Source organism: Balaenoptera borealis (assembly GCF_965194805.1).
Source record: "Balaenoptera borealis genome assembly, chromosome: 3".
NCBI classification, from domain to species: Eukaryota; Metazoa; Chordata; class Mammalia; order Artiodactyla; family Balaenopteridae; genus Balaenoptera; species Balaenoptera borealis.
The window spans coordinates 108,872,605-108,889,594 of NC_138866.1; the positions used below are offsets into that span (position 1 = coordinate 108,872,605).

A 16,990-nucleotide genomic window follows, 5' to 3' on the forward strand; every position below is an offset into this window, starting at 1 on the left:
TGAAACAAACCACAAATACTTGCTGAATACCTACTATGTGCAAGATCCTGATTATGCAAATACCAGGTGTGCTAGACAACTGCCCAGCCTTTTGTGCTTCTCTGCCTAACTGGATATGCCTGCGGTTTTCCATGTGGGATTCCACTTCTTGTATTTTGGCTGAAGTGTACATTTATTCTAATGGATAGAAGATATTAAACAGGCTTTGATTTAGAAGGTGTCTCACTTCACTTCAAAATGAAGTCTACCTTGTGAGTTTGATTAGGGAAGCTTCATGAGATTTTAGCCCCTGTGTATATTTTCATCTACTGCAGTGCTAAAGAACAATTAGGATTTCTCTTCTGCCACTTACATAAATAGATCTTAGGAAAATTTCCTTCAGCTTTGGTTTCTTCATTTGTAGTATGGGGATCTTTTTTTTTTTTTTTAAAAAAAAACCTTAATTCATGTTTTTCAAAGAATGATGCAGATGCAAATTATACCAATATTCAAGATTTTTCTTTACAAAAATTCTCTGTAAATATAAATAGAACATCATAAGAAGAGTTTTTTAAGTTGATATTTTCATATATATTTTTCTTCTTTACCATATCCCATAGCCTAGGGAAAATTGTACAAACAGTGGAAAAGCAAAAAGAAAATTTAACAAATTAAGAGGCTTCATTTTTTTCTAATCTTTAAAAATTTTATTTACAGGGGATCTTACCACTCACCTTATCTCATGGTGTCCTAAAAACGAAATGAGATAGTACAGTGCTTGGGGGATACAGGACTCTCAGTAAATGTAGTAAACTGGCTTCCCAGAGGCTCAAACCGTGGCTTTTCCTGTGTGGCGACATCACAGACATTGTTTATCAGAGGACATCGGTTTTAATTCACTGTGGTTCACTCTTGAGTTGTCATCGGGAAATTGCTTCCAATACGGCGAGTACACACATTGATAACAATGGCCTATATATTTATTGAACAGCAATCACGCCCTCAGGATTGGGTAAAATGCTCTCACAGTATTCTGTGGGCTTGAAGTATATCCAGCCTTCACTTTGTCCTCTCAGTACAGCCTTCCACAGGCCTTCTAACTTAAGCTTGCTTGTCACCACACACTTCATTCCTTTAGCCTGTGAACTATATGTCCAGACAATGACTCTGACATCTGAGAAATGCGCACACTTAACAATCGGTACACAGCATGGCTGTGGAGACATGGTTGAGAGGCCTCGGGGTTAGACCCCTAAATGCAAATCCCAGCTGACAGCATCATGTGGCTTCGTGCAAGTCACTTTGACCTCTCCCATCCTCAGCTTCCCTCATCTGTAAAAGGAGAGTAACCATGGTTCCTACTTAGGGAGCTGTTAGAAGTGAAGTGTGACCATGCATGTTGACTGCTGAGCCCAGGGCCTGGCAGATAGAAAAGATTCAATAATTGACAGCTTGTGTTGTTATTGTTGCTGACTTCATCCTAACATGGTAACACATCTGGCCCTCCAACTAGGATCTTCTTCTGGAGCTGTTTTTTAACATGCAGGGATGATAACTTGCTGAGAATTATCCACACTCTCTCATCTGGTTACTTTTACTTCCACTTAGGAGAGAGCTGGCTAGGGTTAAGAGTACAATGGAGGGCTGCAAAAAATTGTTTTTCTGTGTTTGAAGTCTCTTAGGCTGTCGTAAATCTGATCTTTCGGTCTCATTAGGACAATCCTCTAACCATGAAAGATGGGGGCCCACGAGAGCAAGTCATCTTCGACTTGTTGAACTTTCAACAGATGTATTGTTCAAACATATTTGGGGGAATGGGAATCAGAGAGAATTCTAGAGTAAACACTATTTTCTCAAAGTAAAATAATGCTGGGACTTCCCTGGTGGCGCAGTGGTTAAGAATCCGCCTGCCAATGCATGGGACACAGGTTTGAACCCTGGTCCAGGAAGATCCCGCATGCCCTGGAGTAACTAAGTCCATGCGCTACAACTACTGAGCCTGCACTCTAGAGCCCGCGAGCCACAACTACTGAAGCCCGTGCGCCTAGAGCCCGTGCTCCGCAGCAAGAGAAGCCACCGCAATGATAAGCCCGTGCACCGCAGCGAAGAGTAGCCCCCGCTCGCTGCAACTAGAGAAAGCCCACGCGCAGCAACGAAGACCCAACACAGCCAGATAAATAAATAAGTAAATAGATAAACTAATTAAAAAAATAAAATAATGCTTAGTCTCAGAAAATTATAGGAGAGTATATAGTGATATTTAAATCACTCAGTACCCGAATAACACCCGAGTTAGAACCCTGTAACCAGGGCAATAATAGCATCATTACACATTTTTGCTTCACTCTTTGGGGCTTTTAAATTCAATGCCACAACCAACTGCTTACAAACTGCTATGGGCAAGCAGTGTCCTCGCCGTGAGCTTGGTGAATATTATCTATTGTGTTCTAACAATATCTCAGCAAAGAGACTGAGTGTTCCAGAAACCTCAGTCTCTGCATTCGTCCACCAGAGCTTTGAAGAACACTGTCTTCTTTTCATGTGGGCCGATTTCAAGGGACAATAGAGGTTTAACAGGGGACAACACAATCGGACTTAGATAAAACTGATGGATTCCCAAGAATTCTTCCATAAAGGTAAATTCCACAGATAAGACACTGAGTTTTCTTTTTTCTCTTTAAAGGAGCTGCTTCTTGTAATCTTGGGAAGCTCAAGAACTGTTGCTATTCAAACAGGATTGGTTTCAGACAGTGATAGAGGTGGCAAAAATAATTCTGCAAATGAGACTCACAGTGTGCATGTTATATGCAATCTGTTTTTATGCATTCATTAGGCATTTGGAATACCTCGCTGCTGAATAATGAGATAAATCGCATTTGTCCAATATCTTCCCATTTGTACCACGTTTATGTTTAGCCTTGAGCCTGAACCTATGTTATTGAACAAACAACACTGTCTCCTTCATAATGGATTTTCTCCAAATGGATCTGTTTCATGTTAAAATTAATAAGGAAGGTAGTTTTTTAAATGACATAGGCAGCAGGTGACAGCAACTTCTGAAAGCATAACCGAATGGGGATAACTTAATTATTAGTTATATCCTCTACACAGAACCAGGATCATAATAAAATTCAATTTGGCTCAGACACATATATCTATCATCCCTGTTTTTTCCAACAAAAATTAGCTAATTATGATGTGACCTGAATTGCGAAAGTCAACACATCCCCTTGAACAACCACGCAAACACTTAAAGAAAATAAATTGTCCTTGAACTCAGGCCAAGTACTTGATGGATTTATAAATGTCACTTGCCTACTGGCTTGAAAACAGAAGTTAAGTCGGATACAAGCTTCTTGCCCACCTACCCCTCGACACTGGTAAATTATTAAGTAAGCATTTGGGTAATATAATGCAAAGTTAGTAACAGAGGTCTATAATTAACACACACTCCTATGCGTACTCTAAAAAGAGGGTACCCAAGGAAAGTCTCCTTATTAGGCAATGTGATCAAGAATTAATTGGTTGATGTCTATATAGCCCAACAAATAAACTGTATGATTATTACAATTGTGGCGAGTACAGTTCAAAATCCACTTCAAGTTCAAAGAATAGTAATTTATATATCTAAGTATAGACGCAAATATTTAACTATGTAAAAGTAGCTATTTTAATGCTATTCCAAGTGTCTAATAAGTATTACTCATCTCTGAAGTTTTACTTTTTTTCTCTTGATAAAAGGTCCTAGATGATGCAAAAAATTTCACAATTCCCTTATTGCCGTTAATAACTTTATTTCAATGTTACTGTAATTTGGGGCGAGAATTTGGCCATAGAAATGAAAGAGAGAGAGTTTCGTGTTACATACCGAAACTGCCATATTAATCACAGTGCATACTGGTGGATGGTTAAGGAGAAGGTGATTGAAATATACTGAAACCTAAGTTTACATGCAGGAGAGAACAGTAAATAAAATGGGTTCCCAGCCTCCAAGTCTTATATTTTCCTTGAGGTGGGGAGATGACTAGATGAATACATGGTAAGTTGTAAAGATCACGATAACATAAAACACCAAACCAGATTTTTTTGAGGGAATTCAGGAAAATCCTTTGTCATTTGATCTGGGCCATGAAGAATGAATATCACAGTTCAATAGGCAGAGAAAGTTGCGATGGCCATGAGGGAAAAAGCCAGGCTGAGGTCCCCGCATACGCATGCGTGGTGTGTTCAAAGGAGGGTGGAGAGGAGCTAACAGATGGAAAGTAGGTAGCCAGCTTGGTGAGACCTAATCTTAAACGGTCTCAAATACTTTGCAAAGGAATGTGGACTTATTTTCTAAGTCACTGAGAGATTTCGAATGGACGGGTTGGGCAGCCTATTCAGATCCACGTATTAGAAGAGATTTTGATCCATGTTCAACGGCACAAAGTTTATGAGTTTTAAAATTTGTTTCTAACAGTTAGTAACCAGGGAATTTCAATAAAAGCTCAGATCTCCAGATTCTCTTGAAAAAAATCAAAAGGCCTGGCAATGGTGGACCCATTATTCTAAATGGGGACAGTTGGTCAGAGCCAAGGGAGGTGGCTTGCTCCAGATGGTACATGTACTGTCCAGTGGCCCAGGTGCCTCTTCTCTCTGCCACACTCATACCACCTGCCCAGGGGCACTAAACATTTGGGTTTGTGCCTTCTCTTTTAAAGAGATGTCCTCTTTCAACAGCACGTGTCTTTCTACCACTGCAAGCAGCATACATTAACTTCAATGAGTTAATTTATACTGATGATCTCTGGCTTCTTTGGCCAGTACATCCCTTTACCCCTTTTTTGGGCCCCTCCTGCCAATGAGGTTTTCCATTTATACCTTTATTTATAAGTGAAGATAAGTACTTTTAAATAAAATGTATGTGGGTTGAAAAGGCAGATGTCATGTGTGAGGGGCCCACAGTGAACATGGGGTAAAGAACATGCTCTATAGCAGGATTTCTCAACCTCAGCATTATTGACATTTAAGGCTGGATAATTCTTTATTTTGGGAAGCTTCCCTGGACACTGTAGAATGTTCAGCAGCTTCCCTGGCCTCCGCCCACTGGATGCTAGTAGCTCTCTCCAGTTGTGATAATTAAACGGGTCTCCAGACATTGACAAATGTCCCCGAGGAGTTAGAATCACTCCCTGTTGAGAACAGCTGCTCTATGGGGAGGAGGGTTTCCAGGACAATAAGGTCATTACAGAGTACTGAGCAGAGTTCCCTGTGCTATACAGTAGGTCCTTATTAGTTGTCTATTTTACATATAGTAGTGTGTATATGTCAATCCCAATCTCCCAATTTATCCCTCCCCCCCCCTTTTCCCCCTGGTAACCATAAGATTGTTTTCTACATCTGTGACTCTATTTCTGTTTTTGTAAATAAGTTCATTTGTACCAAGAGCCCCTCTTTCTATGCTCTTAATTACTGATGTAGTTGAGGGAAAGAAGACAGGAACTTACATGATTTACTCAAGACCCAAACCTCCGCATTCACATACCCTGGCCAAGTGTGGCGTCAGAATGTCTCTGAGGACAGATAAAGCCTCTGCACCCCAACAAGGCAGTGGTGAGGTCCGCTCTGGGTGTCACTGGGGAGAGCAGGGCTTGCTGCGCTAACACCTGGGAGAGGCCAGGTACAGACCTCGGAACACATCAGACCACGTCCAGGGCCTCCCGGTCCTCCAACTCTAAGGCCTCCAACACAGAGCTCAATCATCTGAAAGCTTCCTTCATTTTTCCGGGAATATAAGTTTCTCTTGAATCTACGCATTATTGTTCTATCAGCAACCTGTCAGTGTGATTTTGTATGCTTTCCTGGTATAAGTAAAAAAGACGAGCTTCTCCTGCAGGTGAAGAGTGGGCAACTGTTGAGTGACAAAGGCAAGAAGCAGGTAAAAGCTGATGGAAGAGTTTTGATATTTTTCATATGGATTTCAGGTTGGATTGGTTTTGAACTAAGAAAGAAATATCAAGATTATGGCATTTCCTGGAGTGTAAAATAGATAGGCTGATGATACGACTTACAAAATCCTATTTTTGTGGTTAGTGCTTTTCACATTTCCTTCTTTTGGCATATAGAATCTAATCATTTCCCTCTGGGGAGAGGCATTATGTAGAGAAAATTGGTTGAATTAAATTAATCAATGAAAGTGGCTTGTTCATTGTGCACCCCTTCTCAAAAGAAACCAAAGCCTCCATTTTTTACAAAATTCAAGTCTTCCGATGTTTAGCAAATAGGGAGTAGATGCTCAATATGGCTTAGCTCATGACAATAAGGATTGTGGTCCTCACGATCATTTGGGGGAGGGGTGATGGCTAAAAGTAAAAACAGGACACCAGCAAAGAAAAATGACAACTGGTCTTCTCGTTCAGCAAATAATGAGTAAATGAAATAGCAGGCACCTCCGCAAACAGAGATAGTGTTGATAGTAACGACAGTCCAAAAGGATGAGGTGGCTTGAACAGGGGGAGGATGAACAACACAGGGGTAACAGAGGGACAAGAACAAGGAGGGTTTTGAGTAAGTTAACCTTGCTGGTAACAAAGAAGGGACAGAGAGCAGGGTTGGGCAGCTGAAGCATCCTTTTGTTCACAAATCAATGGAAGCTATTCAATCCAATATGGTTTGATTTAGCAGATATTAACTGCAGCTAAAGTGATGCAAATACGTCAGCGAATGGAGAGTAAGAGAAACAGGAGAAACCCACACTGGCTAGAAAAGGAGACGAGAACAGAAACTGACATTTAAAGACTAGATTAAAAGGATAGGAAAAAGTAGAGAACGATGTGAGCGTGACATCCTTAGACAGAAGGGAGGTGAAGCGGACAGATCCAGTGATCCCCCTGCGTATCAGGCTCCAAGAAAAGAGAGAGGATAATTGAGCATGGACCACAGGTCACACAAATACAGCACAGGCACTCAGTAAATATTTGTTGCATAACTAAATATACATGAAAAGTCCCTTCTTTTCTGTATCTGATGACAGCTTACGATTTTATACAATATTGAATTAACAAGTTTTTGCCCTTTGGGGATGACTTTAAAACATCTATCTATTTAGAGAAATTTCTATGAGCCTCATCTTGTACCCCTGATGCCGCTCCTGTCATAGATTCAGTGAGGGGGTCATGCTACAGCAGTTGGAACACTGGACTGACAGGCAGGAGACCAGGGTTCCAAAACTGGCTTTGCTGTGAAGTGTGTGACACTGGGCCAGCCACTTAACCTTTCTGAGTTTCTGTTTCCTCTGGAGTAACAGGAGTGGCCCAGACCAGATAACTCTCAGGACCCTCTTGTGATCCTACGCAGGCAATGATGTACATTACCATGTTAATCACGTCTTTTGCTCTGTCTCTTTCCTGCCTCAGAAGCCCAGAGTTGAATGGCAGATAAAAGTCCTCTTTTCCACTCCCTTCTCATTTTGCCTGCTCGTGGCTTGTCAACAGTACTTTATATAATCAATGCTGGAAATGTTTACCCATCTGTATTATCTGAGGGTTGTTATTTACTGTTCCTGCTTTTTTTTTTCCCCCTTGGAGAGGAATTTCGACGTGTCCCTCGCAGGGAGACCACAGCAAACAACGAGGATGGATTTTCACAATACTCAGCAGGAAGGGACACCATTCTGCTGGCTTCTCTGACACAGTCTGAACCCATTGTGATGGTATATTTGAAGTGGTTTCCTGTGTTTTTCCATGTTTTAGAGACTACATTAAAGCCCAGGTCTTCTCTGCGCTGTTACGCTTAGCTGGAATTAATTTTTGTCCATTTTCTATGAAAATACAAATAATGATGCAATCAGACGTTTTGATAAAAATGAATGGCCTTGTTACTAAAGAGTTAAACAGACCTAACACATCACTTACAGCCCTCTCTGAAATAAGAATATTCCACTGTAAACTCTTTGCAGCTGTAAACTCTTTGCAGCTCTCAGATGAAACATGATCAGTGAAAACAATTCCAGAAGAGGAGTAAGGAGACTCTGATTCTAGTCCTTACCCTGCCACTAGCTTAGCCCGGGCAGGGCATTTCATCGCCCAGGTACTTGCTGTGCAAAGCACACAGATTGGATTAGATGACTTCTGAAGTTGCTATAGGTCAAATATCCTATAAAATGCCTGACTAGCTAAGGGACTGTTGTTTTTAGCTATGTCATCTTCCACAATCAAAATCCTGCTCCCAGCTGGGGAGTTATCAAAATTCACTCATCAGAACACTGTGCCAACTCATAAACTGACCTCACTACTTTTCTCATTAAAATGTAATAATCGGGACTTCCCTGGTGGCACAGTGGCTGGGAGTCCGCCTGCCAGTGCAGGGGACACGGGTTCGAGCCCTGGTCTGGGAAGATCCCACATGCCATGGAGCAACTAAGCCCGTGTGACACAACTGCTGAGCTTGTGCTCTAGAGCCCACAAGCCACAACTACTGAGCCTGCGTGCCACAACTACTGAAGCCCGAGTGCCTGGAGCCCATGCTCCACAGTGGGAGGGGCCACTGAGGTGGGAAGCCCGCTCACTGCAAGGAGGAGTGGCCTCCGCTCACGGCAACCAGGGAAAGCCGGCGCGCAGCAATGAAGACCCAACACAGACAAAAAATAAATTAAATAAATAAATTAATTTAAAAAAATGTAATAATCCACACAAAAGTGCAGAGTGTGAGTTATATAAATAGAATAATGCCCTAACTTAAAGATACCAGAGCATGCTGCAGAGGTCATAAATCCCAGCACTCTGAGATGGGGAGACGGAGGCCTAACCCCTAAGTCCCATGCATGAGATTCCATAGATTCTGCAGAAAAGATACCAGGCACACCCTCTTCTGTTCCTCAGTATCTGTAATCTGAATTTTGGGGTCTTAAAATGACATAGCAAGGTTGAATACCTTAAATGTAGAAAGCAGCTCAGTATAAAGTGGGTATAAAGGGGATTCACTGGTTGCAGAACATGCTACCCTGCATTTCACATGGTCCATACAAGGCAAGGAGGGAGAATGACTTTGAAATATATATGGCAAGGGGAAGAACCCATGAGAAACCAATCACAAAATGAGCATGATACCTCATGCTCTCAAAATGAGCATGATACCACAGCTTTCCCAAACACTTGGATAATTTGAGCATATTATCTAACCACCAGAAATGCAGGGACTCTAATTCAACGGGCCTAATAAGGCCATGGCTATTACAGATAGCTGCATTGTTCTGCCTTTATCTTTGGTAGCCAGACAAAAAGAGGGGCATTTAAGTCATACTCCTGCCCATTGTTTAAAAAAAAATCTATAAATAATACTGATAATAAAACTACATTATGGATAAACAACAAGGTCTTACTGTACAGCACAGGGAACTATATTCAATATCCTGAGATTAAACCATAATGGAAAAGAATATTAAAAAAAAATGTATGTGTGTGTGTGTGTATATATATATATATATATATATGACTGAATCACTTTGCTGTACAACAGAAATTAACACAACATTGTAAATCAACTATATGTCAGTACATAAATAGAGTCACAACCTTAAAAAACAAACAAAAAAACTACATCATGAAGTACTCAGTGATGGTTGCCAAGCACCTTAAATGTATTATCTCATTTAGTCCTCAAAACAATCCACTGAGGTGATGCCATGATTATCCCCGTTGGTGGGTGAGAGCTGAGAGAGGTAAGTAACCCGTCCTAAGGTAAGGGAGTCAAACCACCTCTCTTCTGGATGAATCTGCCCAGTGCCAAGTGTTGATCTTGAATACATGAAGGAGAAACAACCTGAGAGGCAGCTGGCAATGATATTTACTTCTTCGCAGTTTGGGCCTACGTCCTGACTAACACGTATTCAATTACCAAGTGTAGCTTTAAATAAACGTGTGCTCCAGCCTCTCAAATTTAAACAGTAGTCTTCCATGTCATAATTACGCTGGCTGTGACACGAGCCTAGCCGAGAGTGGATTTTTATTTTAACAAGCTTGAGTAGGTGCATGAGTGTGGGCTGAGCTTTTTGCTTGCTAGTCAGTACTTGAAAGCGGGCTCCAACCTTTAATTTAAGCATTCGCTTGTAGCACCAACAGGGCTACAGGGCTTCCAGTATCAAAGACACACTCCTGCATCCTTTCATGGCCCTACTTCTGTAAGCAGCATGATTGAACTGCGGCACCACAGAACCTTGTTTTCCCTCCTCCTGGCAGCGCAAGCCAAAACACTACTGCCCCATTCATCTTCGCGACATCAAAATGAAGTCCCGGAATCAATTTCTAACAAGCAAAGTGCAAAAATCCATTGAAGGAGTCTCGTGGCTGATGCCTTTCATATATCTCTCAACAGCATACGAGAGGCAAAGTGTCTGCACAGAAACCCAAATCATACCATAGAAGGGTCTTTTGCAACATCCAAAAAGCGTTTTTTTTTTCTTTCCTTCCCTGAAATGATTAAGGGAAAGGATGACACTGAGAACATCTGATTGTTCCTAATGAATTCCATGTGCCTTGAAAATGTTTGGCGACCTCCCCCAGGGGCTTACCGTCACCTTGCTAAAGAACAACTCCCTTAGCGACAGCTGGGGCCTTTTCATGGTCTGAACTCCACCGGCCTCCTCTAGCTGCCTCATCTCCTGCAGTCCCTACAGGCCACACTCAAGTACTTGCCAGCCCCAAACTCACCTCCTTCCCTGTCTAGGCTTTGAGAATTTTCCCAAGCTCTACTCTTTGTTGGGAAGACCTTCCTTCGCTTCAAAGCTCAGCTAAGCTTTTACCTCCCTCAGAAAGCTGTTCCTAAGCCCTCAGTCTGATTCGGGCTCCTCCTCTGTGCTCCCAACAGACCCCCCATTCCTCCAATCTGGCACTGACACTGTGTCATGGTTTTATTTCTGCCTCGGGTCCTCACTGGCCTGTGAGCTCCTTGAAGGCAGGGACTACATCTTCCCGTCTCTCTGCTTCTAGCACTTTGTACAGTTCCTGCCACACAGCAGATGCTCAATAAATATCCGCGCATATTTTGCCTACCTCTCACTCCACGAAAGTGCTCCGAAGGAGCCTGCCACCCCAGTTTGCACCCAAGCTCAGAGTCTGGAACAATTTATCTTTGTGAGACTCCCATGGTGCTGCGCTGTTGGGTGAGAGCAGCAAGGAGGTTCGAAACATGGGCTTGGGGGTCAGACAGGCTTGGCCTCCAAGGGCAGCTCCGTGCTAGCTCTGTGGCCGTTGGGCAGGTCCCTGCCTCTGAGGGGTGGCACTGAAAGGCTCACAGGAGTATGAAATGTGGGAATCCACTTCACAGTATTTGGCACACAGGGGAAGCACTTTAAAAATGACAGGCTTAGGACTTGTATTACTGTTCACAGCGGTAGGGCTTGGATCGTGCAGAATTGGAAGCCTCTTAGGTTGTATGATGAGAAATATCATCCAAGTGCCCGTTCCACCAGCCCCTTTGTGACCAAATCACATAACTCACGTCTTTGGGCACCGGCAAAGGCCCCGGTTAAAATGCCAGTGTGCATCAGCTGAGGTAAGATTGGATGAAGTCATTATCCCGACTTCAAATCTGTGTACATGGCGTGTGCCCCATTCCCCACGTGAACATGATGAGGACCGTATTCATCATAATGCTTGTTCACTGCCTAAGATGGGCTAAGCACCTCTTACTGGTGAGACACTGTAGAAAGCACCTTGGATATGTTACTTCCTACTTTCCAAAACCCATATGAGGTCCATGTTATTATTTTTTAATTTTACAGTTGATAAAACTGAGGTGTAGAGAGGTTATATGATTTGCCTAAGATCCTTCAGCTGGCATGCAGTATTTATGGGATTTAAACCTATCTGGAAAAATTTTCAGATCCACCCATGCTCTTATACTTGTGCCGAATATCTTACATTCCTTCCTTATTCATTTCCCTCATGTCACCTGGAAGAGCTGGGAGAGAATGGGACACAAGACGGAAACACTGAGTTTGGGGAGAGGGAAGAGGAGGCGGTCTGGAAAAGAGGCACTACTGATCTTTATGTAGCCGGGCGGGGGACAGGGGGTGGTGCAACTCAGCCCTGGGCTGCTAAGCCAGGAGACCACTGGGAGTGCTGAGATAGGAGATGATGGACTTTGAAAACACAGCCAGTGTGCTGAGCCACCCTTACCTAGAACCAGAACCCTTAGCAAAGAGCTAAAAAGTACACAGAAAGCATTAAGTCTTAGAAGAACTTCCTGTACCCATAACAATATCACCGTGTCTTCTGATTCACTTTCTCCTCCTACCTTCCTCCTGGATCATTCAAAAGCCAACATTAAAAAAAAGAAAAGAAAAGAAAAATGTAAAGGTGGCTATTGTGATATAGTTTATGGCTTTGTACACATATTTGAAGTATACAAATGCCTTTAGTTTCCCATTCGTCAGGTCACAGATTCAGTCTTCTGTTTGTGAAGCAGTGGTACGAAGAAATTGAGGATAAACGTAATGTGTGTTAAATGACAGTGAAAAATTCCAAAGCCTGGAGTCCAGAGAATATTTTCAGTACTGTGAGTGTCTTATTTACACAAAGGGTACTAGAATGCCCCCACCCTTTAGTAAGCTTTTTGTCGAAGTGCAACATACACAGAAATAGGCCCAACTCACAAATGTAAGCTTGACGAATTTTCACAGTAAACACTTCCAGATCAAGAAAAAAAAATGCCTTTAGGTTTTTAGTTTTTCTATGCTTGGGTCAAAACCACCGACTAATGCAAAACTGAAGGTATAAAATGTATTATTTTAAGTTCAGTTAGCAGGAAAATATTAGAAATTTAATAAAATACAGTGCCTAAGAAGAGCCATTTTCCTTCAAAGAGAATTAATTATCTCGGAAATTTGGAGGAAGTTTTGTTTTCTTTGTAACCATGAGTAGGCATGCAGTTCATTCTCTAACCGTTTTGGCAAAGGTGAGGGCTTCGCCTTCCCCACAGCCTTTCTAAGGAGAGAGGACGCTACCTTTGTTCCCTTCCTCTCCACTCCCATCCTTCCCTCACGTCATCATTGCGTGTTGTTCTGAAGCGAGACCATCTCACTCTCTCACTCGCCTTAGCCCTCCTGCTTTTGGGCAGATCCAAGAGGAAATGAGGCGCTCTTTCTCCTGGCCAGCCTCACTCTGGGCCATTGCACAACCACTGTTTACACAGTGAGTGTGTTTCAGCCTAACCTTTAATTGGCTAATAAAACCATGTGGGGAGCGAGGTAACCCGATACTCTGCCGCTGATCTGGCTCTAGGGGCACCAACTCTTCTCTTAGCAAGAGAAGTCAGGAGCAAGACCCTGGCAATGCACAATGTGCCAAAATACATTTGCTCCCAGTCAACTGATGGTCTGTTGGTAGGTAACCAAATGGAACCAAGACCTGCATGCCTCTTATTTGGTAACAACAAAGAGGCCGATGGCCCAGCTACAAAGGGCAATGTCAATGTCTATATGTTAGATGCCAACAAAGCAATTATAAAGTTAAGAACAAGTATCTGAGCATTGCTTTCTAACTGCCCATTATTTTTCACAAGAAATTTCGGGGAAGGATGGACTTTCATACATTTCATTAGTTTAGCGGAACTGATTCTGCCAGGTGTGTCGGAAGCCAGTCGAAGGCTCAGCCTCCTTGTCACTCCAGGTGCCAATGGATATCTGGGCAAACTCTTCTCTCTCGGAGAAGGTCTGAGGGAAGTGTGACTGATGAACCTCAGGGGAAGGTACCCATCACTTGAGCGGTAGCAGGACCTCGAGACCTTTCCATCACTACACACAGCAATAAGATTCCCCAAAGCGCCCACATTAGTGACCAAAATCTCACATCTACCAGGAGTTGGGATCCCTCCTGAAGTTGTACTAATTGTACAAAATATTTTTTTTTCGGTACAAGTCCAAACTGAAAAGACAAATGGCAGTCATTTACTACTACGTTTGCTAACATAGGGTGCGCAGATGATTAAAGATAAATCGTAAAGCCTCCATAAACCACAATTTTATGCCAAACCTCTGTTTTATTAAAAAAGGAAACAACAAAAAGGTAACCATCAGCAATGGTCTTCCACGGCCAATAAAGAGGAAATACATTATAAAGAAAATGGGGATTAGAAAATTTGTTCTTGAATTCATGTTTGAAAGTGCTTTGTTTAATATATAACTGGGGGTTTATCTGCTAAATCTGTATAAATTTAAAGCCCCTTCTATTGTTACCTTGTGCTTTGTCACAAAATCTTCTGTGTCTCCTAGAGTAAATTGTAAAGAGTTCTCAAACTTTTGGTGTCTGGATCATTTCATGCTCTTAAGAGAGCTTCTGTTTATGTGGGCTAGATATCAGTAATTACCGTACAAGGAATTAAAATTGAGAACATTTAACAATATTTATCTATAATTAATTTGAAAATAATAGGAATAAATTCATTACATATTGACATAAAGTATTTAAATATATATTTACAAAACAAAAAAGTTAGTAAAAACATGCCATTATTTTTGCATCTTTAATCTCTGGCTTAAGAGAAGACAGGTAGATTCTCATACCTGCTTCTGCATTCAATCTGTTGTGTTCTTTTGGTTGAAGTATGTGAAGAAATTCTGGCCTCACACAGATATGCAGCTAGAAAAGGGAGGAGCATTTTACTGGGCTTTTCAAATAATTCTGGATTTTCTTCTTTGATACTACACCAAAACTCAACAAGTGGTAGTTTCTTAAAGGTTAGTTGGAATATGGAACCTGAAACCATACCAGTAATTTTCTGTATTCTGTTAAATTCAAATACACTGGTATATTTTGTACTTTGAATGACTCTTTTACACCCATGCATATTTTTATAATGGCATGCATTTCGTCACTTGGAAGCTATTAGTTCAATGAGTTATGTAGCTCTTCCAGATGTTGACATGTTGCATTACCAAATTTCATTACCAAATGGGATTATATCAAGTAATCACATTTATTGATATCACCACCTATATCATCAGAAAATTTTTTATATATTAGGATGCTGTCAAGTTCACGGTGTTGGGTACAAGTGTTCCAAAATTCTAATATTTGCCTGAAAGCTTGAATCTATTAGTAATAAATACTGTCAACTATTTTTCTTGAAATGATGAGCTTAATTGGTTCATTTTTGAGAAAATGTAGGACATACACCTAAGTTTGAAGAACTGCCGTCAGTGGTTCTAGTAAGAAAATGGCATTCCATTAAAAAAGCAGTGAGTTCAGCTCTTAACTCAAACGATGGCACAAGTACTTTTCCCTGGAGATCAACATCCTTCTTCGGTACAGAGCAGAAGTGCTCTGTACTTTATGTGTACTTTCCATTTTGTCAGAAAGACTTGTACTCAAGGGTCAAAATTTAATAAGCTTAATAATTTTTACTGCTTCATCAGGACAGTCTCAAATGAACTTGGTAATGTTTTGTTACCAGCAAGTCCACAGTAATAGCAAAAATGACTATTGCCTTGATTCCTGCAAAGGTATTAGGAGTTTTACCCGCCAGCGCTTTGGCACTATCAATGCAAATGACCAGTACAGTCAAAAGGGCAAATAATGTCTTAGTGTTATTATGCAAAGTGTTTTAATCTCTTGGAACCCCTGAAAGGGCCTTGGGGACCCCCAGGGGTGCCTGGATCACATGTTGAGGACCACTGCTGTGGTGGATAGTACCAGTATAAATCCACTCTCTAATCTGCTCAATGCTTATGTCCTTGTGGGGTTCACAGAAAGAAGATTTAAAAGGTTTATTTCTGTCTCCACATTCCTGCCCTCCCTGCTCAAAAAAAATTCCATTGTGGCAATCCAACATAAATAGTGTGTATAGAACAAAGAAATTGCAGTACTCTTGAGTTCATCAGCATTTTTCTCCCTAACAAAGAAAGCTACTCTAACAAGCTATTGGGAAAACTATTGTGAGTTATAGGAAATATGACATGCTCAGTCCCCCCTCTATCCCGTCTAACTCCCAACCCTCCCAAACCTTTCACTTCGGGGGTATTCTGGATGAGCTCTTCATAGTGTCCTCAGAAATAATTGGGTGTCCTAATTCAGCCACATGCAAATTAATGCTCCCCTAAAGAGGCCTTATTATAATTTCCAACCCTTGATGTCTACATAATCCCCTATAGTTCTTTAACTTCTTGCTTTCTAACTTCTGTTTACCGATGCACTACTTTTGTCAGCTCAGTATAGCATCAATTAGTAACACAGTTGTTTATTAGGTCTCCCTAGAGCCTTGAGAAAGCTGCTTTGTATTTATTAATGACTACACAGAGCGCTACTATTTTTCGATAGCATTTGAAATTGAGTAAATTACTGAAGATGAACTATAAAAGAACTTCAAATGTCAAAGGCAAGCAAAAAAAAAAAAAAAACAAGCACATTATTTCAAACCACCCAAAATGCTTGCATGGTTAATTTTATTTTCAATTTAATAACAAGAAGTGGGGGGGGGGAGTCAAATCCAGACTCTTCTTCCCGTTCTACCTTTAGCATTCTGGAGTACACACCATTTGCTTGACAGAATTGAGGCACCGATCTGGCGATTAATTAAGAGCCGGTTTAACAGGTCTAAATTTCATTATCACACACACCTGTTAGGTAACGCACACCTGATTCAGCAGAAAATCCACCCACAAGGCGAATGTTAAAAAATTTAAAAGCAAGGTGGAGGCGGGGGGTGCCGGTGGGGACAACTCCAGAAACTTAGGTCCAGTTTTATGTCAAGCATAATTCAAAACAACCAACTTGAAATGTATCCAATTTGTACTCTCTTATTTTGTGAATAACTCCCTGGACCCTATTAGGTGAAGTTAGAGCTGCCCACGCCGGTACACAATTCGCTTCTTAAGGAAACCAGAGACCAATCTCTCCTGCGATGAGTCTCTCCTAACGAAACTTAGAGTGATGGGGAGCAATTATAGAGCTCATTTGCCCTCCTTTTATATTCCTGGTCATTTATGAAATGAAGGCGCTGATCTGCAAAAGAATCACTTTGCATTCAAGAAGGGAGC

At 41.5% G+C, this 16,990-nt stretch overlaps 1 protein-coding gene across 14 annotated transcripts in view; it reads right to left on the minus strand.

The window, feature by feature from the left end:
- RORA (RAR related orphan receptor A) overlaps positions 1-16,990 on the minus strand; it is a 729,602-nt gene that overhangs the window by 77,017 nt on the left and 635,595 nt on the right. For 8 of the 14 annotated variants that reach the window (XM_082388124.1, XM_082388122.1, XM_082388117.1 and 5 more), the window contains exon 2: positions 14,519-14,594. The exons of the other annotated variants lie outside the window; for them this stretch is intronic. In XM_082388124.1, coding sequence (XP_082244250.1) covers positions 14,519-14,594 — 76 coding nt within the window. The remainder of the gene's footprint in view (positions 1-14,518; positions 14,595-16,990) is intronic. 14 annotated transcript variants of the gene reach the window in all.